Raw genomic sequence first — 13,734 nt, forward strand, 5'->3', positions numbered from 1 at the left:
GGGTGACTATATGACCTGGTCTACGAGAAGGAGTTCCAGTTTATTTCTTTTGACCCAGCATAATTAGTACTAGCATCCCCTTTTGCTCTTGGAAGTGTTTTGGCTTGTGCAGTGTATGTGGGCATCATCATTTTAAGGACAGTTTGATCATATTGCATGTCTTTTGTCCAAAATAGACTCTTAAATGGATTTGCTACCCCTTTTAGCCACTGGATTGATAGTTAGTTCCTATTTTCACTGGATTAAATACAATCAACAGTGTAAAAAAAAAAAGTTTATTAAGTGTTTCTAGTTGAATTTAGAGACTCTTAATTTTGGCTGACATTCAAATTTCTGTGATAGAATTTGTAGTCTCAGCTTGTTGGATTTGATCATTCTCAGCCTTTTCTGCTATATTTCTGGTTGACATTTGCTCTCTTCTTAGCTACACCTTGAGAGTTTTTAAAGGGGTTACTAGAAAATCTCATAGTAGGAACCAGATAATTCACATTAAATGAAGAGCTGCTTTACATTTAGCTATTCCTTTGAGTCCCCTTCCAATACTTTAGTTGCCCTATGGTTAAGTAGACCTAGTTACAGCTTTGCAAAGTATAGGAACACATAGCTATCTTAGAGTGGCTTTAAGTGAAAGTATTCTTCACCTAATTAAGATACTTTGGTTTTGGTAGGAAGCTGGAACTTTTTTAAAGTAAGCGAGGTAAGACTATAAAAATCAGCTAGTAAATACATAGCAGGTGAAACTACTGAAAAGCAAAACTTAATCTTGGCTCCTTGGAGTCTGATTTTCAAGTTATACTATAATTTTATAAGTTATACTATGTATGTGGACCAATTATACCTTGTAATGAAACTTTACATAAAAATAAATATGTTAGAAGTTAAATTTTACATATTATGGTACTTGAGCCCTTATGTATAAAGTTAATACATACTATGGGTTTTGTTTAAGCTATTAAATCAGACTTGTTTTCAATAAAAAAATGGTTGTATTCTTGAGTCTTCAAGTTGGTCACTTCTGGTAATAGTTCTCCCATTGTTTATTATAGATCCTCATTTTCTGGATGGAAGTATTCAGTTAAAGACTGGTTGATGAGTGATGTGGACTATTTTAGCTTCTTATTTTCAACACTTACAGGTAACCACACTCACCTGCCAAGTTTAGGAGAGGAAAAAAACCTAGTATAAAGATTATCCTCAAATTTACTGTCATATGTCTGGTTCAAAGTTTTGAAGATATCAAATCTATTTTAGAATGATTTTTATTTATTAATAAGTGGAAGTCTTTGAAGGAATAGTTGCACCCTATATTGTCAGGCTTTTGAGGCAGGGAGCTACATGATTCATTTTGAAATCTATGATAGTACAAGAACCAAAAACTTGTGGATATTTGAATGTTACATGATTACTTCTTCATTTTCTTCTTCGTCTTATTTCTCAACTTCTTATCTTTGTTAAGTGGACATACTTGACTTTTATTTAGTCAGAAGCCACATTGCATATTTAAAAAAATTGAACAGAATATTCATTTTAAACATATTTAAAATGTTCAACTTGATAGGAAGAGTATCAGATTTTAGTTGTTTTCTGCATTCCATTTGCCGTCAAAGCAAAATTAATGAGTCTAGAAATATCATAATTAGATGTATAAGTATTATTACTGTTGTTTTAAATGATTGTACTACGGCCATGCTACCCTGAATGGGCCCAATCTTGTCTGACCTCAGAAGCTAAGCAGTTTTGGGCCTGGTTATTACTTGGATGGGATACCACCTTGGAATACCAGGTGCTATAGGCATTTTTTTTAAAAAAGAAAAGAAAACAATTAAATGATTGTACTAGTTCACCATTTCAGTTTTATACTTAGGTGATGAAGATGAGATTCTTTGAAACTTTCTGAAGACTTATAATTAGGAAACTTAATTCATATAAAGACAGAATCCAAAAAGAACTTGACGAGTTCTGATAATGAGCTGAATCCAGCAAGATAAACATTACATAAAAGATAAACGTAGATTCCCACATGTTTAATAGTTTCAGTTGTACACGTGCGAAGGTGTTTTAACAGTACCCATCAAAGGGTTTTGTAATTTTCAAAAGCTCGTTAGGAGTTAGTAATGTGATGTGGCTTTCAAACTAGATGATGCCTCTTTAGGCTGTGTTCATGGAAATATAGTGATCTGAACATCAAAGCAGATAGCTAAAGTCAGCCCACATCTGGTATTCTGATCATTCTGAGAGCTACCTTTCAGGAGGGACTTTGACAAATTGTCTGTGTAGGTCAGGTCAATTGTAATAGGGTCATGTAAGGTGTAGTTGAAGGAATTACATAGGTATTGTCAAAAAGATCTAGGAGGGAAAGAGAGTTTTAAAATGTTTGAAGAGCTATTTAAAGTATAGTGCATATGTGAAGAAATATATTTGTTCATTTGCTTTTTTTAAACCTACTATTAGTTGCAAGGTTATGCCTTTCTAATCTTTTTAGGTACATGTGGAAAAGCCCTCTATATAAGGGGTAAAACCTGTTTATTGCTGTGTTATAGATTGGGTTAGAGCACATCAGTTGTGTAAATATATGAATTTTATTGCCTCCATTGTAGCAATTCATTAAAAAAGTCCATGAAATGCAGAAATTCAGAGAAAAGGTAGCTTTAAGGAACAATTTATCTTGAAGGCACATGTAATCTCTTTTTAAAAAAATTATGAAGAATGTCACTTGCGTTTTACTTTTTTAATTTGAATTTCTTTGTACTCACATTAGGGTTTTCAAAAGAGGAGTTGACTTGGCTTCAGAGCCTTCGAGGAGTCCCTCACGTCATCCAGACACAGCTTTCCCCTGTGCTTCTTTACCTTACAGACTTGGATCAGTTTTTACACCATTGGGATGTAACAGAGGTAATAGTGCATTTAAAAATAAATTTGTGGTTATTAAAATTCAGTTCATCAACCACCATTGGTCAGTAAAGATTAGGATTGCCTTGTATGTGATATTCTTAGAGGTACAGAGTAGTATAAGACATGATCCATGTTCTGAAAGCACTTAGCTTGGGTAGGAGATGTATTTTTCTAAAGGAGGAGTGTTTTTCATTATAAATTATACAACTAGAATGAAATAAACTAGCAGTTTGAATGATAGAGACAAATTTATTTTATTTAGTATTTGACAGATAAGATAGATACATCTATGGAAAAGAGGAAAGGCTTCATAGAAAAGGAAGAATTTGACCTAGGTATTGATGGCTGAGTAGGACTTAAGTAGGATTTAGTATCCTTGAAGGTGAGATTTTTCTTTTTTAAAACAAACGAAAAAAAACCCACCAGCAGTTCCTTTGGTTTTAAGAATTAATCTGTAGTTTTTTAAAGTTAAATTTAAAACCCTAATTTTTTATTAGGCTTTCAGTTTTAACTTACAAATCTTATTAGATAAATATAGTAAATTTAAGCAGTCATTTTAAAAGAGGACTTTGATTATATTGTATTTTACAAAATTAAATTTCAACTGTTTATAATTTTTAATATATTCACTGTTTGACAGTGCATTTTCTGACAAACCTTCACAAATATTAAAGTAAATCTTAAATATCTAAAAAATTAAACTTAAATATGATGAATTTTAATATCTTATGGTTTGGTACTGTTTATAGAGAAATTCAAATTAAAATCACTAGTCTAATTAGTGACGTTTTAAATTAGAATTAAAAAGCTGATTTTTTTCATCTAAATAGGCAAAATTGTCTTATCTGTTACAGATATATAAATTAAATATGCAAAGACATTGTAAACATTAATATTAAGGATTTGAATCTCTAAAATATTTCTATATTGTTTTTTATTTCATTTTCTTTCCTTGTATTGGAAGGTACTTGGTCAATAGGAATGCAGTTATATCATCCCAAAATATTTTAGTTTGAACCTTGAAAATTCTGAGGCTGCCTAATCTGCTGACTTATTTTCTTTTAATGATTCAGAAGGCCTCTGGCTAGGACAATGACTATATTCTATCCTTATAACTCCTGATTGCCAGGCCAAAAGTCTTAGTTTTTTAAAAACTCTGTTTCTCAATAGAGTAGTCTCTAGATTCAAGTTACAACCTTCTTCTGTTGTTCCGTCAAGTGATTTTATTTACTTCTCTTCTTTCATTCTATTCTGTGTTCTATTCATGTTCTTCCCATACCTTAGGGTTATACCTTTTGTAGATATTCAGCAGAATTCTCTCATGGTTTTATTTGACTCTGATCACAATACTTAGATCATGCCAATGACATTTTTCTTCTCTTTATTACACTAGTGCGTGGTACTGTGTTTATATGTAAGTTCTTCAAAAATACTGGATTTTAAAAAGTAAAAAGAAGTAATGACTCGGGTAACCAACCTAATTGCTTAATACCTAAAATTTTACCTTAATTCCATGGTAAATAAAGCGTGCTTAGAAAGACAGTCTGTGGTTAAGGCTTTAAGTACTAGATTGTAGAGTTTGGGTTTGCAAACAGCAGTTAAGAGTAGTTGTTTTAAAGGACAGATTGTTCCTAATGTGTTTAAACTGCCATGATGTATTGGAGAAAGCATCAGTCCCAGATTTCAAGCATAGATTTGCTATTGTCTAGTTTGGTAACTTGGACAACTCATATAACCTTTATCTGATAATTTAAAATTTTCATAAGCACATCATTGTGTAAAGCCAAGACAAAATTGTCATGAAAATGTAATCAGTTATATTTCTGAAGTGAACATTTGGCAAGGACAAGTATTAAACTTCAAGGTTGCTGTCTTTGAAATGTTAAGATACAAGTTAGGTAAAATCTGAAAGTCTCATTTTTAGTTTTTGAAGGTCTTAAGGGAAGATTCCAATTTTCTTTGGGATAAACTTTGCTATATTTAAGTTGGCCTTTTCATGTGAAAGTATACATTGGAAATTACATAGTTTTTGATGTCAGTATAAAAACATATTTTTCTAATTTCAAGTTATTAGTTGGTAGAGTTGGATTTTCTTGGTTGTTTTGTTGTACTTTTATCTGCCTAGGCCGAAGTGATTTTTTTTAAATCAAGACTTTCTTTTTGGGTAGGTATTATTTACAAAGTTTAATTCAGAAGAACAGAAGGTTAATAATAAAAAGTCCTCTTCCATTTTCTATTTCAGTTTTTTTACCTTTTTTAAAAAATTTATTATTTTTTTGGTGACATTGGTTAACGAAATCCAATTAATTTCAGGTGTAGAATTTAACAGTAAGGCATATATATATTTAATTGCATTGTGTTCCCCTCCCATAGTTAGATTTCTTTCTGTCACCACATATTTGACCCTTTTGCCCCATGTACCTCAATTGTCCCTCCTTCCCCACTACCCTCTGGTAACCACTAGTCTGTTGTCCATGTCATGAGTTTCTGTTCGTCCTGTTCGTTTGTTGCTTTTAGGTTTATATCCCACATGTAAGTGATATATGATTTTCAGCTTTTTCTGTCTGGCTTATTTCACTTAGCATCATTATCTCAGGATCCATCCATGTTGTCGCAAATGGCAGTATTTTCTCTCTTCTTATGGCTGAGTAGTATTCCATTGTTTATATGTACCACAGCTTCTTTAGCCAGTCATGTATCGTAGGACACTTTGGTTGCTTCCATGCCCTGGCCACTGCGAATAATGCTGCTGTGAACATTGGTGTGCAAATATTTTTTCAGATACGAGTTTTCAAGTCTTTGGGGTAAATACTCAGTAGAGGGATTGCTGGATCATATGGTAGATCAATTCTTAATTTTTTAAGGAACCTCCATATTGTTTTTCAGAGTGGCTGTACCAAATTGCAGTCCCACCAGCAGTGTAAGAGGGTTCCTTTTTCTCTGCATTCTCTCCAACATTTGTTATTACTTGTCCTCTTGATAACAGCTATTCTAACAGGTGTGAGATGGTATCTCATTGTGGTTTTGCTTTGCATTTCTCTAATAGCTGATGATGATGAGCATCTTTTCATATGTTTGTTGGCCGTTTGTACATCTTCTTGGGAGATTTCCTTAGCCATCTCTTTTCTTTCTCCAGTTTCTAAATGTATTCTTTCAGATGTCTTCTGTGTCTTCACAAATTACTACATACGTTCTTTTGTTTTTTCCTTTTTATAGAAATAACATACTCTATACAGTAATTTGGAACTTGCTGTTAATGGTGGAAACAGTAGTTAACTGAGAAAGATCACAAAGGGAAAAGAAATCTCTGGACAGAGATACATTTCCCAGATGGAGATTTCTATTCCAGAGCCAGTGAAAGATTTTAAGTAATGTTAATTGTCATTTATAACATACTGAATCGTTGTAAAAGAATATTTTTAAATGGATAAGCTCTGAAGAAGAATAATCAAACATAAGTCCAGTTTAAGAAACATTTTCCATTATTTTTGAATACCTAGTGTGCCTTTCTCATCTCCCTTTAGAGTAACATTATCTTAAATTTTATCATATTCTTCTTCATAATTTTACCATGTTAGCATGTAGCTCCAAACTATATAGTTTTACTTTATTGAGCTTTTTAAAAGTGAACATTTTTTTGAGTAATTTGCTTTTTTAAAGTTTACTCTTTAACTTAACACATCCTACCTTCAAATTATACTATGCCACTTCATACCATAATGTAATGTGTAATGAATAAGTGAGGTCATTCTTTTCTTTGTTTTTCTATGTGTAATCTGTCTTTCCATGCTTTTTCACCCTATTTTTTTTTAAAGATTTTCCTTTTATCAATTTTTCAGTACTTCAATTATGTCTTGGTATTATTTTCTTTGTTTTTTTTTTTTTCTTAGCTTGATGTTTGTGGATTGTTTTATTAGGTTTATAGTTTATTGTGTTGGGGAAAAAATGTCAGCTTTTCTTTCAAAGATCTTTTTGTTCCCTTTGGAATTCCAATTTACATATGTTAGACCACTTGATACTATCCTGCAGGCCTTTAAGGCTGTTTATTAACCTTTTTTTTTCCTGTCTTATTTCAGAAAGTACACCGTGTCTTCAAGTTTATGGATTTTTTTTACCACTTGATACTATCCTGCAGGCCTTTAAGACTGTTTATTAACCTTTTTTTTTCCTATTTCAAAAAGTACACTGTCTTTAAGTTTACTGATTTTTTTTCTTCAGTATATAATCTGCTCTTAAATTCGACCAAAGAATTTTTTTAAATTAAGTATTTTTAGAGCAGCCTTAGGTTTATAGTAAAGTTGAAGGGAACAGATATTTCATATATATCCCTCCCCCCCTTGCTTAGCTTCCTCCATTATTAACATCCCCTAAATGTCAAAGTGGTACATTTGTTACAGTTAAATGAGTCTACGTTGATATAATTACCCAGAATCCATAGTTCACATTATAGTTCATTCTTGGTATTGTACATTCTGTGGGTTTGGACAAATGTATAATGACATGTATCTATCATTATAGGATAGCAGAGTATTTTCACTGCCCCTAAATCCTCTGTGCTCTGCCTATTCAAATCTCAGCCCTGGCAGCCAGTGATAGTTTTGCTGTCTCTGCCTTTTCCAGAATTTCATATATTTGGAACCATATAGTATACAGCTGTTTCAGATTGTATTTTTTTAATGGCTTCATAGCTCATTTCTTTTTTGTGCTGAATAATATTCCATTGTCTGTACCAGATTTTCATCCATTCACCTACTGTAGGACATCTTGGTGGTTTCCAGATTTTGGCAATTATCAATAAAGCTGCAGTAAACATCATGTGTAGGTTTTCATGTGGACATGTTTTCAACTCCTCTGTCTATAATCGATCTCTTTTTGGTGCCACCCCTCTCTCATGCCAGTATCTTCCTCACCCCATTTGAATTCTACCTCTCAGGGACAGTCTGCCTCTGTTCATGGATAGTCTGGTCTAGGCCACTGCAGTTCTCCCACCCACTGTACTGCTGATGGTTACCTAGCTTGGCACCACCCAACGCCTTTAGAACTGAATTTTCAGGGAAGGAAGGAGAGGCAGAAGGGAAGGTATTAAGTGGTCATTTATTGTTGAATGGACCTTTTCAAACATGGTTTACTTTTTGATAATGAAAATATTCACTATACTTATTCTGAAGTAAGAAGATGGTATTGGAAATATATTGTTTACATTGTTACGTACAGGTATAAAAGATAAGAAAAATTGCCATGTGGAAACTGAGTAGTTTCAGTCTACCAGAGGTTTAAAAGAGAAATAATGCACAGAGCTGTTGATTTTTGAATGTAGCTTGACTCTCCTCTCCTTAGAGTGATGTTCTTTCCATCATTTTTATTTTTCTCTCTCCTTGCAATTTTTCTGCATATTTCATTTTTGGCACTACATCCGCTTCTGGAGTTCTCTTATGATGTCTCTGGGAACTTGATGCTGTCCTTCCATCTTGTTTCCTTGAGTACTTAGAAAATTAAATATATTAGAGATTTGACTCGTATACCTCCCTCATAGTTTTTTTTTCTTTTCCTATAAACCATTTTCTTTTACCTTTGGGAAATACCAGGCAGTGTTACAGTTAATTTGAACAGGGTATTAGTATTTTCTGGATTGTAAGTATTTTTGCATGACTTCTTTTTCCACCAAATGGGAAAAAGGCATTTGTCAGCCCTTTGTTAACACCACTCTGATCTTTTTATTGTAGTGCTTAATAAAAATATAGTCTCCACCATGGTAAATTATAAGCTACTTGAGGCTGGGAGAGACAAGAGTTTCATTCTCCCTTACCTGTGCATTGCATTTAAAAGGACTAACTCAGTGCTCAGTAAATGTTTTAATACATGGATTATTTGGAAAATTAGCTCTTACGTGAGATTCGATTGTTTTGACTTTTGATGTTTGCATCTTCAGAGTCTTTTTTTTCCCCTTAACTTTCTAGTTAATATGTAGAGGATGTAGATTAAAAAAAATCTGTTGGACTTGTTTCTGACCTAAGATGTTCCGTTTTGATTACTGATTTTCTCCTTTTCTGACAGACAGTTTGTCACAGTTTCTTGGTTATCCCTGCCCGAAGCCAGAGCTTTGACATCCTGCAGAGTGCCATCAGTAAGCATTTGGTAAATATACTTAAACTTTTTTTCTGTCACACAAAACATACAGATTCATTGAATAAGACCAGGTTTGCCATAGCCAAGGAGAGAATGAGAATTCTAAGCCAAATAACCTCTCACAGTACGATATTGTGGTGAGAACCAGGGAATCTTGGTGTTTTTCCTAGCTTTGGTAACTACTTTGAGCTTTGGAAAATCTCTTGTTATGTCAAGGACCTTTCTACATCTGTGCAGTGAAAGACCTTAAAATTATGCCTCAGGTTCTTCTGACTTGGAATGATTTAACTAACATGGCCGGGTGTTAGTGTCTTGGGAATCCAGCATCCAGAAGAGGGTCTAATTCCCACCTAGAAGATCTGGGGTCTGAAGCATGGATATCACCTAACTGGCTCGAGGCCTCATCACTGGAGGCAGTGAGCTCAGCCATGAGACAAACTTGCCTTCTGGCCAATGGGTGTCTCTTATTCCCATTGGTATTGAATTCACATTAGGTATGCCTAGGTTTTTGCTTTTAACTTCCTTCAATGTTTATACTTGGACCTTTGGCTTTTATTATAATTATTATAGTGCAAGGAAAGGATCCCACATTTTATCTTCCAGGAACTCTTACTTGTTTACATAATTTTATAGGCACATCCACACCTCCTTTTCTTCAATATGTTATTTCCCTTGAATTGGAAAAATACTGCTTTAATTCCCAGTACTCTTTTCTCCCTGCTATAAAACTTCAATCCTTACCCTTTGTGTTTTCAGAGATCTCACCTTTTTCTTTTTCACCTCTACTCCGGAAATGAATGCCCTCCTTTTAACTATATTACCCTAGTAAAAGATCAAATGCCATTCAGTCCAGGCCACTATTTTCAGACAGCCTGATGAAAGGGTACAACCTCAGAGCCTACAGACTTTGATTAGTTTGTAGATTTAAACCCTATATAGTTAAAAGTTAGAGTCTACCTTAATGACAATTTATACAGTAGAGTCCAGATAAATTAGGATACCTTGATATCTGTTATCTGGATCTTGGGGCAGTGAGGAAGTCAAGTGTTAAGAGTAGTAACTGACTTCTTGACGAAAGGTAGTTTCCTTAGTTATGTCCAAATGACTAGCAAGATCAAAGGACAGAGAAAGCTGATTGCAAAAATAAACTGTTTTGTAAGGGGGGGATGCCAGATATAGCATTTTCCAGTCTGAATAATCAATCTAAAGGTCATATAAGTGTGATTGTTGGTATCAAGATTTTCTTTAGATGCATGAAATAATCCTCTTAAATTATATTTTCTGAACAGTAATAGAAACTGTAACATCTAGAAAATTTTAGAAGAATTTGTCACAAAGGAAAAACAGTGGATTGGATTAATAGTATCTCTTGAGTTAGCTTGTTTTCAGAGTCATTTAACATAGAGATTAACTTCTCAGAGGAAAACAGAACCTCAAGGTGTGGCAGGTGACATGTATTATGTATATATTATTTTTCAGTAGAAGTGAGGTAAGGTTAACTATCCAGTTAATGAGGTTTGCCTTTTTTCTGGGGAGAGGGACTGTTATGAAGAGGTCATTAATCTCATTTTTCTCTGCCTAGGTTGGGTTGACTGTAATTCCCGACAGCACAGCTGGCTGTATTTTGGGTGTTATCTGTAAGCTCCTGGATCATACATGTGTACTTAGTGAGACTCTACTGCCATTTCTGGCTTCTTGTTGCTACAGTCTTCTGTATTTTCTGCTCACTTTAGAGAAGGAAGAACCAGAACATCTAAGCAAGAGGTAACAGTTTTTGTATTCTTCAACTTTAATTTTTTTTCCTACCTGTTCCACTCCCTCCATTATTCATCAGTTAATAAATTGAGTGAAAGAGGATTAAATTTAGAAATGTCCTAAATTCTCTTTCAGAGTTTATATAAACCTAGCTAGCTTTTTCTTTGCTCTTTCATGAATCTCCTTTGCATTTTGAGAATTTTTAGTTTTTATTTTTTCCTTTAAACTACAAATTTGAAAAGTTAGAGGGCATTGTAAAGTTTCTGGATAGCTTTCCTTATTAACATTGCTATGGATCTATCAAGAAAAAAAAAATCCTACCTTTCGAAGGATGAACCTTTGTATTTTGTTTTGGGCTTCATTAGAACTAGCCAGAGTGGAATTTAAGGAAAATTGTTCTAAGAGGCTAGTGTTTATAATTAGTCCGTACTTTAGCTTCTACATGAAATTCAGACTAAAACTGCTAGGATAGTTTGGAAGACCTCACTTTAATTTTTAAAAAGTATTCTCCTGCTATGTTCTTATTGGTATGCCTGTTAAAATTCTTTGTAGAAGGTTTTTAAAAAATCCAACAGATAAGCAAATATAAGACTAAAAATTATTCTATCCCTGTTAATATTTTGATGTTTGTCTATCTAGTTTTTGAACTTTTAAAGGCACAAAAATGTAATGATTGTATGAAACATATAGTTCAAAGAGTAAGTATGAACTGAACATCCATTTAACCAACCTCAAGGTTCAGAAATAGAACATCAGCAACACATCCTCCATATAGAGCCTCAAGTTACATTTTTCTTCTTCAGAGTGATACCCCAGATATCACTTTGTTATTTCCTTGCCTTTTTATTTACATATTTTATGTGCATTTGTAAACAATACCACTTTTTGTGATTCGATTCTCATCTTTTCTGAGTCATTCATGTTGATTCAGAAATGTATTTTGTTCATTTTTGTTTCTCTATATCAGGGTTCAGCAAGTTTCTTTCTGTATAGAAAGTCAGATAATAAATATTTTAGGTTTCCAGCACTATAACATCTCATCAGAACTTTTCAACCCTTCCCTAGTGTGAAAGCAGCAAGGAGTAATAGGTCTATGAATAGGTGTGGCTGTGTTCCAATAAAATTTTATTTGCAGGTTTAGGCAGTGAGCTGGATTGGCTGTGGTCGCTAGTACCCTTGCTCTATAATAACACTTTGATAAGAAGTTTCAGAGATCTTTGGTAAAGTTTCTTTAGAGGAACATCATGTTTTAACTTTATGTGACTGGACTGAACTGAACAAAATACTTTTTTGCCTGTTTAAAATGAATAGTTTTAAAAGTGTTTTATACCTGGTATTGGAAAGGTTGATGTTACCAGAACTCTATGCATCTTTTGGGATGACATTAGTCACAAGGAAATGCTGGCAACCAGAGTCTTAGGTACAGGTTTCCCTCGCGGTGTGAAAGTAGAACATTCCTGTGAAAACTTTCATAAGCCAAAATGGCATAAAGCGAAGAAGCAGTCACCATTAACTTATATGGAAGATGTTTTGAGTGTTCCCAGACCCATAATTCAACATGTGCAAAAGCACAATCAAAATGTTGTTTATATATTCAGTTTACACTAAGCATAACATTTTAGGCTTTTCTGATACCTTGGGACATATCTTGCTAATGGATACACAAAATAAATCAAGATAAAGCACAGATGCTCATAGAAACAATTTAAAGCTCTGGCAGTTTGATGCTAAGATGTTGTGTGTTTCCCCAGAAGGAGCTTGGCAGGGCCACTCTTGGCGCTCGGGTTGCAGCTGCCTCTGTTATGCCTGCTGCGTAACAAATGCTGAATGCTATTTTGTTTTTTGTGCTTTTTCATAAAAGCAAAAATCCTCTAGATATCTTTCATTTAGTGAAAACAGGTACAATGTTAAGTCTTTTATAACAGTGAAGTGGTGTCATACGAACTTTGGAAAAGTGGGGTATATTCGTAAATTTCCTTTTCAGGCTACTCTTACCCTCTTACACAAGGTGGTTGTGAGATTAAAAATAACAAGTGCCAGTCAGATTACTGGGACCCTTTTTTATTTACATGCTGGCCCCAAAATTCAGGTTTTACCAATGTGAGTTGTTCAAAATTGTGGCTACTGTACTCTGAAGAAACTATTCTGTTTTCCTGACTTGTAATGAAAAATCTTCTGTTCAGCTGAGCCCTCTTGGCTTTTACTATTTTCTCTTTATCTTTGTTGTGTTGCAAATCAGGATGTGTCCTAGTAAACACTTAGTGTGCTCCTTTATTGGAAGACTCATATTTTTTTTTCTTCAGCTCTGGGAAATACTGTTATTTCTGTTATCTCCCCCATTGTTTCTATTCTCCCCTTCTAAAACTTCCTTTTAAACATGGGGAGTATCCCATTCTGTCCTCCATCTTTTAACATCTGCTTTGCTAATTCTTTTATTTAACCCGCTTAACTGAGCTTTTATTTCACCATATTGTTTCCTTTGATCTAATTTGGGATTTTTACTTGGCTCTGTCATTCTTACTTGTTTGATTTATTATTAAAGTTCTCTGTCAGTTTGTTCTGGTTCCCCCCCCCCCCTTTGGTGTGAGAATTCTCTTATTTTGAGGAGCAGGTGGGCTCTGGAGATTGTCTTTCATGGGGTTGAACAAACTCATATTTTGGGATGTTACTTTTTCTCTGAGTACATCTTTTTACGAGAGTTCTAAGGAGGTTGGAGAGATCTCCGTATGAGACAGTTTCATTTTCCTCACTTCCAGCGGTATAAAGGGAGCCCAGTTCTAGTTCCCTGCCTTCCACACCTATTACCTAAAGTCTCAGCTTCCAACACTGTTAGCAGTTGAAAACCCGCCCTAAAATCCCACATCCAGTTCTCTACTTCTGTGGGGCATCTTTATGTGTGTTCTGTCATAGTTTCTGGCATTTAAGAGAGTTCAACTGTTCTGTCTTTTAAGCTTGGCTGCG

The 13,734-nt window shown here is 34.1% G+C and overlaps 1 protein-coding gene across 3 annotated transcripts in view; it reads left to right on the forward strand.

Annotated features, from left to right (window-relative positions):
- Positions 1–13,734, forward strand: part of TEX10 (testis expressed 10) — a 40,377-nt gene that overhangs the window by 23,214 nt on the left and 3,429 nt on the right. For all 3 annotated transcript variants that reach the window (XM_016162582.2, XM_036238794.1, XM_016162580.2), the window contains 4 exons: positions 1,047–1,135; positions 2,759–2,892; positions 8,947–9,027; positions 10,601–10,782. In XM_016162582.2, coding sequence (XP_016018068.2) covers positions 1,047–1,135; positions 2,759–2,892; positions 8,947–9,027; positions 10,601–10,782 — 486 coding nt within the window. The remainder of the gene's footprint in view (positions 1–1,046; positions 1,136–2,758; positions 2,893–8,946; positions 9,028–10,600; positions 10,783–13,734) is intronic.

This window comes from Rousettus aegyptiacus, unplaced genomic scaffold (assembly GCF_014176215.1).
Source record: "Rousettus aegyptiacus isolate mRouAeg1 unplaced genomic scaffold, mRouAeg1.p scaffold_m13_p_3, whole genome shotgun sequence".
Taxonomy (NCBI): domain Eukaryota; kingdom Metazoa; phylum Chordata; class Mammalia; order Chiroptera; family Pteropodidae; genus Rousettus; species Rousettus aegyptiacus.